The sequence below is a fragment of the Ptiloglossa arizonensis genome, chromosome 14 (genome assembly GCF_051014685.1).
Source record: "Ptiloglossa arizonensis isolate GNS036 chromosome 14, iyPtiAriz1_principal, whole genome shotgun sequence".
NCBI lineage: Eukaryota > Metazoa > Arthropoda > Insecta > Hymenoptera > Colletidae > Ptiloglossa > Ptiloglossa arizonensis.
The window spans coordinates 3449312-3463532 of record NC_135061.1 but is presented as its reverse complement, the minus strand read 5'-3'; the positions used below and the strand labels follow the sequence as shown (position 1 = coordinate 3463532).

Genomic DNA, 14221 nt, shown 5'->3' with positions numbered 1-14221 from the left:
CCAGTGCGGCACGTTATACATCGGGATTGGCTTTTTCACGTGTAGCTATGGCAGAGGCTACTATCCGCGAACCAGCGGGCAAAAACACGCTCCCGCATTAATTACACGCTGTTTCTGTACACCGTGCACGTAATCAGCTGGTTCCTTCGACCGTGGTCTTGACCGCCGACAAACGAACGTTCCGCCCGCATTTTCGGTGTGCCGGCATCGTGACTCGCGACAGGTCGACGTATCGTATACCGGGTGGACTCGGTTCCTCGTCGCTCGTGTGAGGACCACCTACCACGCCGTAAGACTGTGGCGGAGCTACCCACGCTTGCCACCAGAGGGAAACTCACCACCAACCGTTTCCCGCAAGTTCCCGTACCTGCTCCGATCGGTATATATACGACCTCTTACCGATCGTCCAATGTCCCGGCGTATAAGGCAGAGCCTGCTAGGATGCCTTACTCACGAGTCCACTAGCAGGCCCGGCCTGCTAGGATGCCTTACTCACGAGTCCACTAGCAGGCCCGGATGAAACGCTGTCCCCACTTTTCTTATTCCTTCCTCAAACATTTCAAATTTAGAGCCGCCAAAAGACCGCCACGAAACTAAACACCAGGATCACCGATAACCAAAAATCGTGTATATAAGTCGCCGCCCTCTGAATAAAAATTCATTGATTGTTCCACCCTTAGTCAAGTGTGAATCTCGGTCCGTCACCCGCCACGCACCTTTTAATTATTACGCCGGTTCGTCGTTATACATTCTACGGAAGTATTTCGTTAAAGCAGCCACTTTCGACAGTCGACGTATTCTCTACGGTGGTATTCGCCTAAAGTACTGAATTTTCGGTATCTATTCAATTAAGTACATTTAAGTACGTTTTCATTTAAGTACATCTGTTGCGATCCCGTGCATTTTAGTGCGCGAGTGAAAGAAACTCTAGTGTTTATAGTTTTGTTCGTCGCTCCGATACGGTCCCGTGACACTCGCGACGTCACGCGCGGCGAACTCGCGTCACGTGAGGGACCGACCGCTCGAGCATCAACGTTACGTCGAATAATTAACCCTTTCGTTTCAAATTCAAGAGTAAATATTAAATGCTTCTTATCCACCGAACTAAATACGCTACGGAACGCTTGTGACAAAATGTGATTGCTGTGCAGTTGAGCGGGTTAGCGAGTAGAGGTGACAGTGAGGTACGGATTGCTACGAAGTGAGTTTGAAGTTGTTGTTTCTTCTTCCCGAAATTTCACAATGATATTTCTTATATTTGGTAATATCGTTTTACTTTGTAAAATAGAAAACTGTACGATGGTAATTTATTTTTTTATGTATATTATATTGTAATGCTCGTATAATATTCTTTGATTCAATGTAACGAAATTATTTAAAGTACTTGAAGCAAAAGGCAATATTGATAAGCGAGTTTGGTACGATAAAGTCCAAAGCATGGAACCACGCGTAAGACAACATTGCATTGTGAACAATAGTACCTCGACTCGCGTATTTTTTCGCGTTTATCGCTGACGATACATTTTCGAACTTGATTTTTTCTTTTTGATGACTCTTTCGAGGTATTTTTAATGCCAGATAGTCGATTGACAAAAGTATCTCGTGTAAAGTATGAAATAGCAGTATGTATTGTATGAAAGTATATATATACGCTCTTTGTATATGAATGGCCATTCTTCGAGGGCGTATATATACGCTCTTTGTATATGAATGGCCATTCTTCGAGGGCGTATATATACGCTCTTTGTATATGAATAGTCATTCTTCGAGGGGGTATATATACGCTCTTTGTATATGAATGGCCATAATTATTAGAATTATTAATGAATAAAATGTTTACACGCTTTGAAAAAATCGTGTTTCATTTTCACAAAAAAAAAAGATCGAAATGACTTTTCGAACAACCGAATAGATTTGTCGACTCGTTCGTATATTTACTGTTGTTCAAAGTTCGATCATCATAGTACTTTTTTTACAATGGAAACAACGATAAAACTTATCAAACAGCTCACTTTCAATTTTATTCGTATTTTCTCAACACACATACTCTCCCCGTACCGCTCTAAATATTTTATTTATTCGCATCTCCATTAGGCCATTCGTAGCGTAATTACGTGTACGTCGACGACTGTATGCAAATTGTAAGCACACTTATGAAATATAGAAACATACGCAATTACTCTTCGTCGATATCCGGCTGCGTACGATCGTCGTTTATTCGTTTAGTTTCGCGACGTAACCGCGTCTGAATTAAATTACACGAAACAATAATAAACGATGAAAGAAAACAAAGTAATGGCCGCCGCGACGGGAACGTTGCGAATCGACGCGAACGATGCATCGTAAATTACAAGAAATCGTCAAGCGTTGCTTTATTGGAAATCTTGCATAGGAATTGGTGAATTTTCATGAAACGGTACGTTGTCGTCTCCCAAGCTAATGACTGATAGCGTGAAACGAGCCACGTGCTACATAGCGAGAATCGCTTCCGCGGTATCGTTACACAAGACACGTACGTCGGTCTCTCGGTATCCAAGTGTGCATAATTATACAGTCGCAAGCTGCGCCTCGTGAGACACAATGTAATTGGAAGCTTACGCGTATTAAAATGAACCAGACAATAACGAGTCCCGTACGATCGTCAATACCGATGAAAGAATTCACGACTAGGAGCCTAATGGAGTTTTCCTTGACGACGGGAATAGCAAACGCGCGCCGAGATTGCACGGATCGTCGAGATACGCTCTGTGGATCCTTTGCATAGAAATAATACGCGATTATCTGTACGCGCGTGAACGTCAACGCGACTGACTCGCTGTTACGTAGCAAACACGGAGACAAAGCGAAACGAAAACGACAGCGACGTCGTCGTCTCTCCTACCCCGTGACTTTCTCACAGTGCCGTACCTAGTACGCGTTGTACAACACCTTGCAAAGAATTGGGTAGGGAATAGGTATGCTTTGGTCACCTGTGTGCACTGTTCTAGGTAGACTGAAACACTCTTTTAGGTAGATTACAAAATTGTTCTAGGTAGATTATAACACTTCTAGGTAGATTACAACAACACTGTTCTAGGTAGACTGCAACACTGTTTTAGGTAGATTACAACAACACTGTTCTAGGTAGACTATAACACTTCTAGGTAGATTACAACAACACTGTTCTAGGTAGACTATAACACTTCTAGGTACATTACAACAACACTGTTCTAGGTTGACTACAACACTTCTAGGTAGATTACAACACCACTGTTCTAGATAGACTACAACACTTCTAGGTAGATTACAACAACACTGTTGTAGGTAGACTGCAACACTGTTCTAGGTAGATTACAACAACACTGTTCTAGGTAGACTACAACACTTCTAGGTAGATTACAACAACACTGTTGTAGGTAGACTACAACACTGTTCTAGGTAAACTACAACACTGTTCTAGGTAGACTACAATCCTGTTAGAGGTCAAAGTGTACTGTGTTCTTAAAAGAGAAACGTTCAGAGCTGTTCAAAGACACTCTTAACGTTTCGTAATTGCCACTTTTTAATTCACGCTTCATAAAAATTATTTAGCAGTTATCCAGTAGCTAGAGTAGTAAAGATTTTATACCTTTCTGTGGGAGCTATATTGAAGATCACGGAATGATGCAATAAATTCAAATTCGAGTAATAGTAATCGTATCGAGTAATAGAAAGTATCTTTGAGAATCTATTGGGTTGCTCGGAAAGTCCTTTCGTTTTCCAAAATGGAGAATGTATAATTTAATAAAATGTTTATACACTCTAAGAAAATCATGTTTCATTTTCACAAAAAAAAAGAAACCGAACAACCCAATAAATAGATATTTTGGGATATTTTCTGAGAGCACGGTACAGGGATCTCGAGACCCTGTAAAGACTCCAAGTGCAACTATTAATGTCCAAAACATCAAGAGAACACCTTTGAGTGTTTAAATCTGTAAAAAGAACCTCTCAGAACTGTGCAAGGAGTCCAAGTGCAAGTATTAGTATCCTAAACAGTAAAAGGACATCTCTGAGCGTTTGAATCTGCGAAAAATTGTTCGTCCTTTCCCAAGACCGAAGGATACCTGAACATTAGACTTCTCCTACCGTTACCGAAGCGAAAATAGATTGTTAACATCGCAATCGACTCGAGATACTCGTTCCACTTCGTAACAACGTTTCTCTCCCTGCTTTCTTAAGAGATTATCGTCGAGATACAGGGTGTCCCGATCGTTACCGGTCGATTTCAATTTCCCGCTATTTTGCAAACGTCGAACCGATCGACACGAAACTTGACACACGTCGTCTAGACAGATGGGAAATTAATCGTGGGAAAGTAGACGAAGAAAGAACGCGTGGAAATTATTCAGGCGTATTATAAAAATTCGCAGTGGTGCGCAAAACGGGAAAAATTTTGGGAAAAGATCGACGGTCTGTAAGAAAAAATCTAAGGCTTTCATTTGGAATATGTATTATTTCTTTGTTAACTCCAGAGTTTGTACTTTTAAATAAAAAAAGAAATATCAAGATTACTCAAACGGTTCGAGTTCCCTTCGAAAAGTAAATCGACCGGTGACGATTGGGACACCCTCTATCGGATGTCGTGATCGCAACTTTTTCGGTAGATCGGGAGAGATAATGGTGGCGTTCGTGGAATGCGATTAACAGAATTACGAAAAGCACGGTAATTACCGGCTTGGAAATGCCGTTGAAAGCTACGAGCATATATATGTATACATATATATATATATATACATCCGCGAGTCCTTTACGTAAGTCGCGACCACGTCAACCGCACATTTTCAAATTGCCACCGTTGACCAACGATTATCCGGGCCGACCGTTTCGAGAATAAAAATTTTGTTCCAGCTCGGTGTTTCGTTTCGTCGGAACGTAACACGTGGGACATCCGCTCGACGAAAAGGTATTATACAATGTTTCTCTTCTCTTTAGATTCAGTTGACCCAGAAACAACAGGCGTTCGTTAACAGGAGGTCCTATTCTTCTTCGTAACGATGCTCAGTCACAATGAATGACCTCGAGTATGAAATTTTTACATTGCTCAATCGGGATGACACTTTCGATTCGCACGAGTCCCGGATGTTTAGAAACCGATCGGTTCGCGAAGACTATGGTTTCGAACGTGAGAACGCTTTCGTCGGTGATATTGTTCACTTAAAAACAGGAAGTTCAGAACGACAAACACTTTTGGATTACGAAGCAACGTTTGTCCACGAGCCGACGAATAAGAATAACACGCGGCGAATTCTTTGTAGACGAAGCCGCAACGGGATAGGCGTATAGCGTGTGGTATAGTATAATGCGTTCTATGGAAAAAGCTTTCCTCGACACAACAGGTATAAGGATCCAACGCTGACTCATTCCACGAAACGACGCGTCCCGAATCTTCCCTCGAATCCATTGGGTGACTCTTTAAATTCCGCATCACAAAAGACCGAGTCCCGTCTGAACAGTGAACTCGGCCTCTCGAACAAAAGACTGCACGCGAATCCAACACCGGGACGCCAACAGGTTGACCGCGCCATATGATCGCTATTACACGTTTCGACGAGTCACGTAATACGTAGACAGACCTATGAATTGAACGTTACATCAAGCACTTCGCGAGTCTCGTGTTTGCCGAAAAATTAAACGCCGCAACGATTTCGCGCGCGGCGTGTCTGACGTAACGATATCAATTTTAGAAAAAACGACCACGGACGAGAGAACGTTCAAAAGAATCGTACGAGACTGTTCGTTCCGAACAACGTTAATCGACCAACGGCCAAACTGAAATATTACTTTCCTACGTACCGTATTTCCTTTATTAACTTTCTATCTTGTTGATCGATTCAGAAACCCGAGGCGACCGTTTGGATGGTAATCTCGTTTCGTTATTAACTCCCGAGTTTGTACTTTTAAATAAATACAAAAGTATATCGAAATTACTCGAACGGTTTGGGTTTTCTTCGTAAAGTAAATCGACCGGTGACGATTGGGACACCCTCTATCGGTTTGCGTAAAATTCGATGATCAATTTGACGAACAGAAGGATTTAATTATGGCGAACGTCTCGAGAAAACGTTACATGCACCTACGTAGGTTCAAAGTGTCGGTCACCGGAGCGAACGGAAAGTCGTGTCGGTTAAATGTAACCGACCAATCGTGAATTGAAATTTGATGGGAAAATTGGAAGCAGCTTTTTGGATCGAGGAAACGCAGGGAAGTCGAAACGAGTCGAAGAGCAACGAGCAGTTCCAAGGACTGCGGTAGTGGGCGTTCGCGCGATATGAAAAGTTATCTGCAACCGGCGACGTGCGTGCATTTTATTAAACGACAAGCGCGGTAAACGATCTCTCTCGGTACAAGCAATGGTACCACTTCGTCGAATCAGTTACGACGAAAAGGGTAGCTGCGCGAGCGAGCGAACGAGCGAGCGAGCGAGCGAGGGCACGTACAGTGCCGTTTGTCGTGACATCGGATACATTTTCGCTGCACGAATACAAAATGAGTTAACTGTGACACGGGGACGAGTAGCTATAGCAGTCTCTGGATACAGAAGTCTTTATGACATTTCGTGGTACGTACATATTTATCAGGACACTGCTTCCCGTTGCGTCCTTGAATCGTTTCGCCACGGAAGTTTGATTTATCCGTTGAAACCGACTCCAATGTTTACACGATTTCAAACACGGTCAGCGGTCTGCCCGATCACGATTGGAACGAGTAAAATTTCAAATCCCGACGTTACATCGGTTATCCAGTTTTAGTTTACTTTCTAACTGTTGTACACCGATCGAACGTTACGATGAATGCGAAAAAAAAAAAATGTGTACGCGCGAGGAACATCGTCGAAATGATCGAACACGACACACGCGTGACATACGAGCCAAAGAACCGCAACTTAACGATCTTCGAAATCACCGTGGCAGGTGAGTCACGTGAAAAAAAGGAACAGAAAGTGCGGAGAAGAAAAATGTTTTCACCTAGAAACACGTATGCACGATCTGTGATCGCCTTTCAGCCGAAGGAACGTTGCATTTGCCAGCGTTGTCCGGGGATCACGGACAGACCTTTGCGTTTACCTCTTCTCTGACTCCTATCCTCGTCTCTGTGTCTATTGCCTTTCGCTATTCCGCTCGTATCCGCAGTGGCGCGCGTAAAAATACCAAAATAGAAAGTCCCCGTATCTCCCGGTTAAAAACTTTTCTTTATCTTTATTCTTTTTTGCCCCTTTTCCCTGGTAAATACCGGCCGCGACACAATGGGACGATTCAAGGAGAGTTTGATTCCTCTTGTCGTGCAATTTAATGTTTTCACTCACCCACCGCCGACAACGATGAATTACTTGCGCGACTCGGCGACTGACGTTTCTGCGAGCGTCGTCCGCTTTCCCTGAACGTAATCCACCTGTTCCGACGACACAGAACCCACCGACGCGAATGAGAAAAAGTCTGTTTGAGAGTTCAGGCGGGCCTGCCGAGTAGGCAGCCCCCTCTATTAGCGAGGGACACGCTCGTCGCCATGTCGGATTGCTCTGGTGGCCATGTCACCATCCTATGGCGGCATGTTTCATATAACCGGCTGGACTAAACTCCCATGTCTACTAAAAAATAAAAGAAAGCTGGTTAGAGACTCTGAGTTCAAGTACAATTTGATAAGTCGTACTCAAACGTAAATTATTTGGTTGTTGCGTATAAGACGTCGTTCTGTCAATGAACATTCAATATGTTACTTTTTTAAATTAAGCTTTAAAAGTGATCCAACATTTTTATTGGTCTACTTCCGGTCACCTAAGAGTTTTTAAATGTTGTTTTTATCGATTCTTTTGTACCAATCCTAAGTACTTAAACAAATTGAAATTTACGGATGATTAGATGTGAATGTATCGTTCGTGTTCAGTGTATTTTACGCACTTAGTTCGATTTGTTGTGAAATAAAAAACCAGCCAATATTTTCGAGTAAGAAATTCCTTTTACTTTGGTACGCTATACGACAATTGACAATGAATTGTTGTTTAATTTACAAATTTTATTTTAGAAAATTTAACGAAATAATAACGCATATGCTTCTACACTAATAATAATTGTAAGAAAAATAATTGTAAAAGGTTCGTTCGAGATGTTATAAATATTTAATACATCCATCGTTTCGTACATTGTCGTTTCGTTCGATTTAAAAATATTTTAGTAAATCTCTTAATATTTTTGTTATATATTATAACGAAAAAAGTGATTAGAAAAATGCCTAATTTACAAGTGCCCTTGACCGTTTTGACGTGGACGGCACTGTCGGTTGCTTTAACATTCAACATGGCCACCTGATAATGTAGCAGACGATACAGGTGGTATGAAAAATTGTAAATAAAATTCGATTCTAGCTTTAACTATGAGTGGACGTGTACAGAAAGATAGTACCGATGATTCTGATCGTTTTGACGATGCAGTGGATCCTAGAGTGCAGGTAAACTAATGTGTTCTTTGCGGAATAATTTATAGGCTTTCAGAAGCCAGCCACTTGTGATATTGACATTTCCACGTTGTCGCCGATGAAATTCTTAATTATACATCATTCTTCGTTACAATAGACCGTGATTGTTCTGTTTTTCGAATCTATTATGAATGTTGCAAACGTTTAATGCTTTCATGAGTGTACTTTTTGTTTGCCACGTTATGGAATGCTCAATATTTTTCTTTATTTCTGCTTTCTCTAATTGTCAATTTGCTATAGCAGCACTGTGCCAATTCGTCCGACTAATCTGGAAGTTACCAAGTACAACTTAATAAATATATACTTTATAAAATACGTCCGTTTTAAAATAATTTTGCTTTGAGCTTAAGCTATCAGAATTAATATTTTCACAACCAATTATTCTTTCAGATTGAACTTGAAAGATTAAATACTGCTACTGATGATATTAATAAGCTTGAAGTTGACTTAGATGTAAGTACAACTAATTATTTTCGTAAATATTATATTTATTGTGCAAATGATTCTTGATTTTGATGAATTAAAATAACAATCTCTCTCCTTGAAGGACCCAAATTAGTAGTAAGTTTTGAAACTGGTTGCGATTACGTTTCATTGAGGTGATTGCTATGAAGCGTACGGGTAAATGGATAATGGCTTCAAAGATCGTCTTATAGTCATTTATAACGTTATCTAAAGAAACATTTCATGACTTGAAATGTGATATCTATCCAATTTATTGTCAGGAATTAAAATATATGAAAATACTGTTTGTTGTAAAATATAAGTATCTCAGAATTTTTTAAATTCTACAAATTTGTAAATAGTACGTTTTATTTTTAGGAAGCCAGAGCAACTTTTAGAGAATTACTTTGTGAATCTACGGTGAAAATTGATAGTTTAGCTAAGAAACTTGGTAGTTGCATTGAAAAATCTAGACCATATTATGATGCTAGGTTTAAAGCAAAAGAAGTAAGACATGTTTCGAACAAATTAAGTTGTTTTATAGATTCTAAGTATTAACCTAATGTATAAGCTACTTTTTTAAGGCTTTACAAGAAACGCAAAAAGCTGCTATTAGATTTGAAAGAGCCAATAGCCAACATGCAGCGGCTAAAGAAATGGTTTATTTAGCTGAAGAAGGTTTAAGAACTGAAGGTAGATGTTTTGACCATGCTTGGCAGGTAATGAGAATAACATTAATCTTATTGAATGAAGTTATTATTTCGATCTTGAAAAATTGAAAATCAATTTACTTTAAAGGAATATAGTTTTACAAATTTTTTTAGGAAATGTTAAACCATGCAACTTCCAGAGTCAATGAATCTGAACACGAAAGAGCTTTGTCAGAAGCAGAACACAGACATACTACTGCATTGTATCACAAAGCCGAACACGAAGTTCAAGGATTACAATCTGAACTAAAACGTTCAATTGCTAAATCTAGGTACGTACTTGACACACATTTGTTACTTTCTAAGTAGTGACAATGAATGATTTTCTAGTCTACGTAATAATGCATGGAATGTATTACATTTAATTAATACATATCTCGGTTTTAGAGACTGATACTTTGACAATAATATATTTATTTCATACCCCATGATTCTTAACATTCCCATTTACTTTTGCCCCATAAATATTTAATAATTTATTTTTGAATGTTTACTATGTCATCTTAATTTTGTATAGATATTAGAATATTTATGTCTTTTGGTTATATTCATGTTGGCAGTATGGGTGCACGTCGCAGCTTGCTTCTGATAAACAGTATCGCCTACAGGCACAACTTGCTCATGTTGTAAGTAGGATAGATATTCTTTTTTTATTTTTTTTACACAATACTCATTTTATCTGTACTGTCTACAACTCCATTCTACCAATGTATTCTTTAAACCATCACCCTTTTCGCACACGAGTTATAATTTTACAATGTATGTAAAAAATAAGTACTTGAATACATAACTTCTGCTTTATTTAAGAATGCTTCTTATAGTATACTTTGTTATGCACAATATAAAACAAAATTTTAAAAAGTAGTCAGCTTTCCTCGAAGAACAAACATGGTATGTATTTTAAGCTCTATTAAGAAACTAATTATCAAATAATTTATTATGCAGGCCATACTATGAAATGAAAGCGCATTTTAATCAAATGTTGGAAGAGCAAAAATTAAGAGTAAGTGCACTAGAAAGATCAGTGGGTGAAGCTAAAATGACATATGCCGAAGCATTGAGAAACTTAGAAAAAATTAGCGACGAAATTCATAGGGTATAATTATTTTTCAATGCCTTTTAAAACTACATAATGTTAAACTTAAAATAGTTTACACTTATTTTTAAACGTTTTTTCACAGACTAGAAGATACGATGGAACAGATGAATTTGATAAACATTCGAGGAAGACAGTTGATCAGTCTGCTACGCAACCCAATACAACAAATTCAACCGATTCTAGTGTAACTGGGTCACCAGATAGTACAGATTATACCAGTGATGAATATTTACGCCTTCCTGATAAAATGAGTCCTAGTACACCGTGTCCTGTGCCTATAAGAGTAATTATCTTATTTTGCTTACACAATTTTGTTAAATTTAAAATTCTAAGTTGAACTTAACAATTATTGTTACCTGTGCTATTATTTAGATTGACAGGGAGTCTTCTTCCGAATATTTGGGCCTAAACTCTTTGAACCTGACATCTACGGAACCTCGAAAGTACATAAAGCGAGACCGTCCAAAAAGCTTTGCAACAACAGATACGAAACATATCATATTGCTAAATCAAACAAGTTCTTCAACGTCACGATTATCAGACCTGTCAAAGATTATTTCGCCTATAGAAAAACGAGTGACTATTCAAATGCCCGCAGAAACAAATACTAGTAATACTACTGTACAAAATGGAGAGGAGTGGACAGAAATTAGCTTGAACAATTCTCCAGACGAAGTTTACTACAATAATGAAGTATATTCGGATGAAGAAGATCAAATTCCTTATAAACCGCTACCAATGGATCTAAGTCCAGAAAATAGCAATCCAACAATTAGTGATGCAAGTATTCAACTATTTGGTGAAGGTTCTAGTCGAAGAAAATTAATAACTCAAAAATCGCTACCTACTATGTCAAAAGGAAATGAAGTCACTTTGAGCGCCGAAAAGAAGGCGGAAGTGACAAGGAGTCCGTCGATAAAAAGTAAGAGTAAGCTCGATAGTAGTTTAGCTAATTGGATAACTCGAAGTTCAGCGGGCGGTGAGGTGGCGAGTGGAAGTAGTTCAGGTAAGCAGGTTTCACTATTAATTTATAAAACACAGCATGATTTTAAACGCAATTGTAATATTGTTTTAAATACCATAGCAAACTCGAGTAGAAGGCAATCACTCGACATGTTGTGGAGTGCGGGAACCGGAGAACGCGTAAAAGAATTACTCAATCATGGGATGATGATGCTGAACATATCTAGCCTTACGGAGAGGTGTTCTAGTGAACCAAGAACGATCGAGAGAGATAAGGAGAAGTCTGAAAAATCTGAGAAAATAGAGGGGAAAGGAAAGAAAGTTCCTAGCCCGTTAGAAAAAACACTGACCTATTTAAATGCAGATGAAGAAACGTCCGATAGTGAAAGTTTAGCAAGGTATGTACATTTTTTCAAATATTTAATCATATGAATCGCTTTACATTTGATTCATTCAACTATATGAAAATTAGCGTCGAAATGTTAACGGAGGATCAAATTTCTTCGCTTATGATGGAACCTGATATGAATCAAGTATGCCAAGAAATCCTAGGAACTCCTTTAGTCGAAGTGTGTCCATTATTACAACAACTACAGCAACAACAATAACACTCCTTTCCTTGACGGCATTGATTCAATTGAATCAAGACTATACAACAATAGAAAGTGTTCAAAACTCATGATAAAGGAACGAACTAGTTAAGATATAGCTTTATTTGTAATTAAATTTGTCATGCGATTAGTTCCTGCACTTTCATTATTTGTGTAGAAAAAAAGATTTAACGTTTGAATACGGATCTTCCTATCCAATTTCAAAACGTCATTGTAATTCGAATCAACTCGTAACGTTAATACAAATTTTCAAATATCACAGTTACACTTCAATTAAACTAGAAATGATTTGTACATATTTAACTTTAGTAGAAGATTTTAATATAATATACAAATATTTGATTTTAATTAATGTGCTGAATGCATAATATTGTATCTTGAAGCCTAATGAGACTTTTGGTCCGTATGTTTATAGAAACATTTTAATTGTTACTTGGGACAGTTTAAATATTCTTTTAAATTCATTCGGCACATGATATCTAGTATACATTGATAGACTTACTCGGTCAGAGAAGCAATACATAGTGAATCTTAGTCGTATCATTCGTACAAAATAATTGTTTATTCATTTTATTCATACCTATTGTACGTTCAATGTACCCATTAATACTTAGGAATAACAAGAAATCGAATTTTTCCATGGAGTACTAAAATTTCACTATTTAGAAAATCTTTTGGTCTGTCTGTGTTAAAAGTACAACTATATAAGCAATTCGGTTTTTTATATTGCTGCGTATGCAAAAGCAATGCCAGCCAAAAATGATAAATATAGTAGCCATTATAATCTTGGTAAAATTATATGCTCTTCTTCGAATTGTTAAGTAGAACTTGTTTAGGTAAGACAACATGATTCTAAATAGAAGATTGGCAGCTTGAAAAGCATACTGTTTCAAATACCAAGCTTTAATATATGTACTGATTGTAGTAGTGTTCATCTGCCAAGCTTAGACAATGTTGAACAAACCTTTCCTCAACTTTCATGAGATATCTAAATAATATTTATAAATTAAGTACCTTGTAGTTGTGAGAATATGTATTTAAAATATAAATAATATATTCAAGTAATTATCATGTGTGAATTTAGACAATCCAACTATAGATCGGTTATAACGTTAATATTTGAAAAAGATGGAATATTAAAATTATGTCAATTTATTCTTAAGTTTTAATTACTTTTATGATACTGTTATACCATACAGTTGTGTATTAGTAATTGTAGATATTGAGTTGGGTTGTCTAATTGCAGTAACAAAGTAATTTAAACAAAAATTTGCATGCAATATGCCATTTACAAAGAGTAATATATATATATATATATATATATATGTGTATATATATATATATATTATTATATTATAATTATACATATATATATATATATATACATACATATGTATACAAATATACATATGCAAATATTATTTATTTTTATTATATAATTTTCTGTAAGCAATAGTTGGTAACATTTGGAATAAGGTGTTGACAAATTTTTGTGTGGGAAAGTCCTGAGTCAAATAAATATATGGCTTTTTCATTATATTATATATACAGAAATGTATACCAAAGATAAATGAAGTGCAATTTGACCACAAACAAATAAAATGATAATTTTAAATAGTTTTATATGACTGAATTAGTTCTATTATATGTTCGTGGATTATATATATGTGTATGTATGTATGTGTACATATAAGTACACATAAATTGTACAAAAGTTACAGAAGTTTATATCTTCTAACAAAAACTATTTTTTTAAAACTATTATTCCTACATTTCTTTTAAAAATTTCGATAAGAATTTATTTTAACCGTCTCAATTGTTTAATAGAAAAAATGCCATTGTGATACAGTTGCGCGATTTTATATAAATCAGATGGTCAAACAAGAATTTTCGCGCGAAATTCT

At 37.3% G+C, this 14221-nt stretch overlaps 2 protein-coding genes across 5 annotated transcripts in view; one reads left to right on the top strand and one right to left on the bottom strand.

Annotated features, from left to right (window-relative positions):
* Window positions 1–7472, bottom strand: part of LOC143154381 (PTB domain-containing engulfment adapter protein 1) — a 52142-nt gene extending 44670 nt beyond the window's left edge. Inside the window, exon 1 of one of the 2 annotated variants that reach the window (XM_076326518.1) lies at window positions 7325–7472. The gene's annotated coding sequence lies outside the window, so the exon portion shown is untranslated. Of the gene's footprint in view, window positions 1–6986; window positions 7011–7324 lie in introns of those variants that run through there. The other variant, XM_076326519.1, reaches the window with a different exon arrangement.
* An 831-nt stretch (window positions 7473–8303) lies between these two features.
* LOC143154224 (uncharacterized) lies at window positions 8304–13565 on the top strand. Of its 3 annotated transcripts, XM_076326146.1 has the most exons (12): window positions 8395–8463; window positions 8881–8943; window positions 9038–9111; window positions 9313–9441; window positions 9519–9653; window positions 9759–9916; window positions 10205–10270; window positions 10590–10740; window positions 10826–11026; window positions 11116–11749; window positions 11828–12104; window positions 12179–13565. In XM_076326146.1, exons 5-12 carry the CDS (start codon window positions 9591–9593, stop codon window positions 12312–12314), a joined length of 1686 nt encoding a protein of 561 aa, XP_076182261.1. In that variant the 5' UTR covers window positions 8395–8463; window positions 8881–8943; window positions 9038–9111; window positions 9313–9441; window positions 9519–9590; the 3' UTR covers window positions 12315–13565. The 3 variants fall into 3 exon arrangements, with proteins under 3 accessions (XP_076182259.1, XP_076182260.1, XP_076182261.1); XM_076326144.1 differs by lacking the exon at window positions 9038–9111 and having other exon boundaries at window positions 8304–8463; XM_076326145.1 differs by lacking the exons at window positions 9038–9111; window positions 10205–10270 and having other exon boundaries at window positions 8304–8463.
* The last annotated feature ends 656 nt before the right edge of the window (window positions 13566–14221 follow it).

Bases quoted from the DNA above. Each gene is read 5' to 3' on its own strand.
- LOC143154224 (XM_076326144.1), top strand. From the start codon at position 8,389: ATGAGTGGACGTGTACAGAAAGATAGTACCGATGATTCTGATCGTTTT. The intron at 9,654-9,758 runs GTAATGAGAATA...AAATTTTTTTAG, and splicing joins GTTTTGACCATGCTTGGCAG to GAAATGTTAAACCATGCAAC. The intron at 10,741-10,825 runs GTATAATTATTT...GTTTTTTCACAG, and splicing joins TTAGCGACGAAATTCATAGG to ACTAGAAGATACGATGGAAC.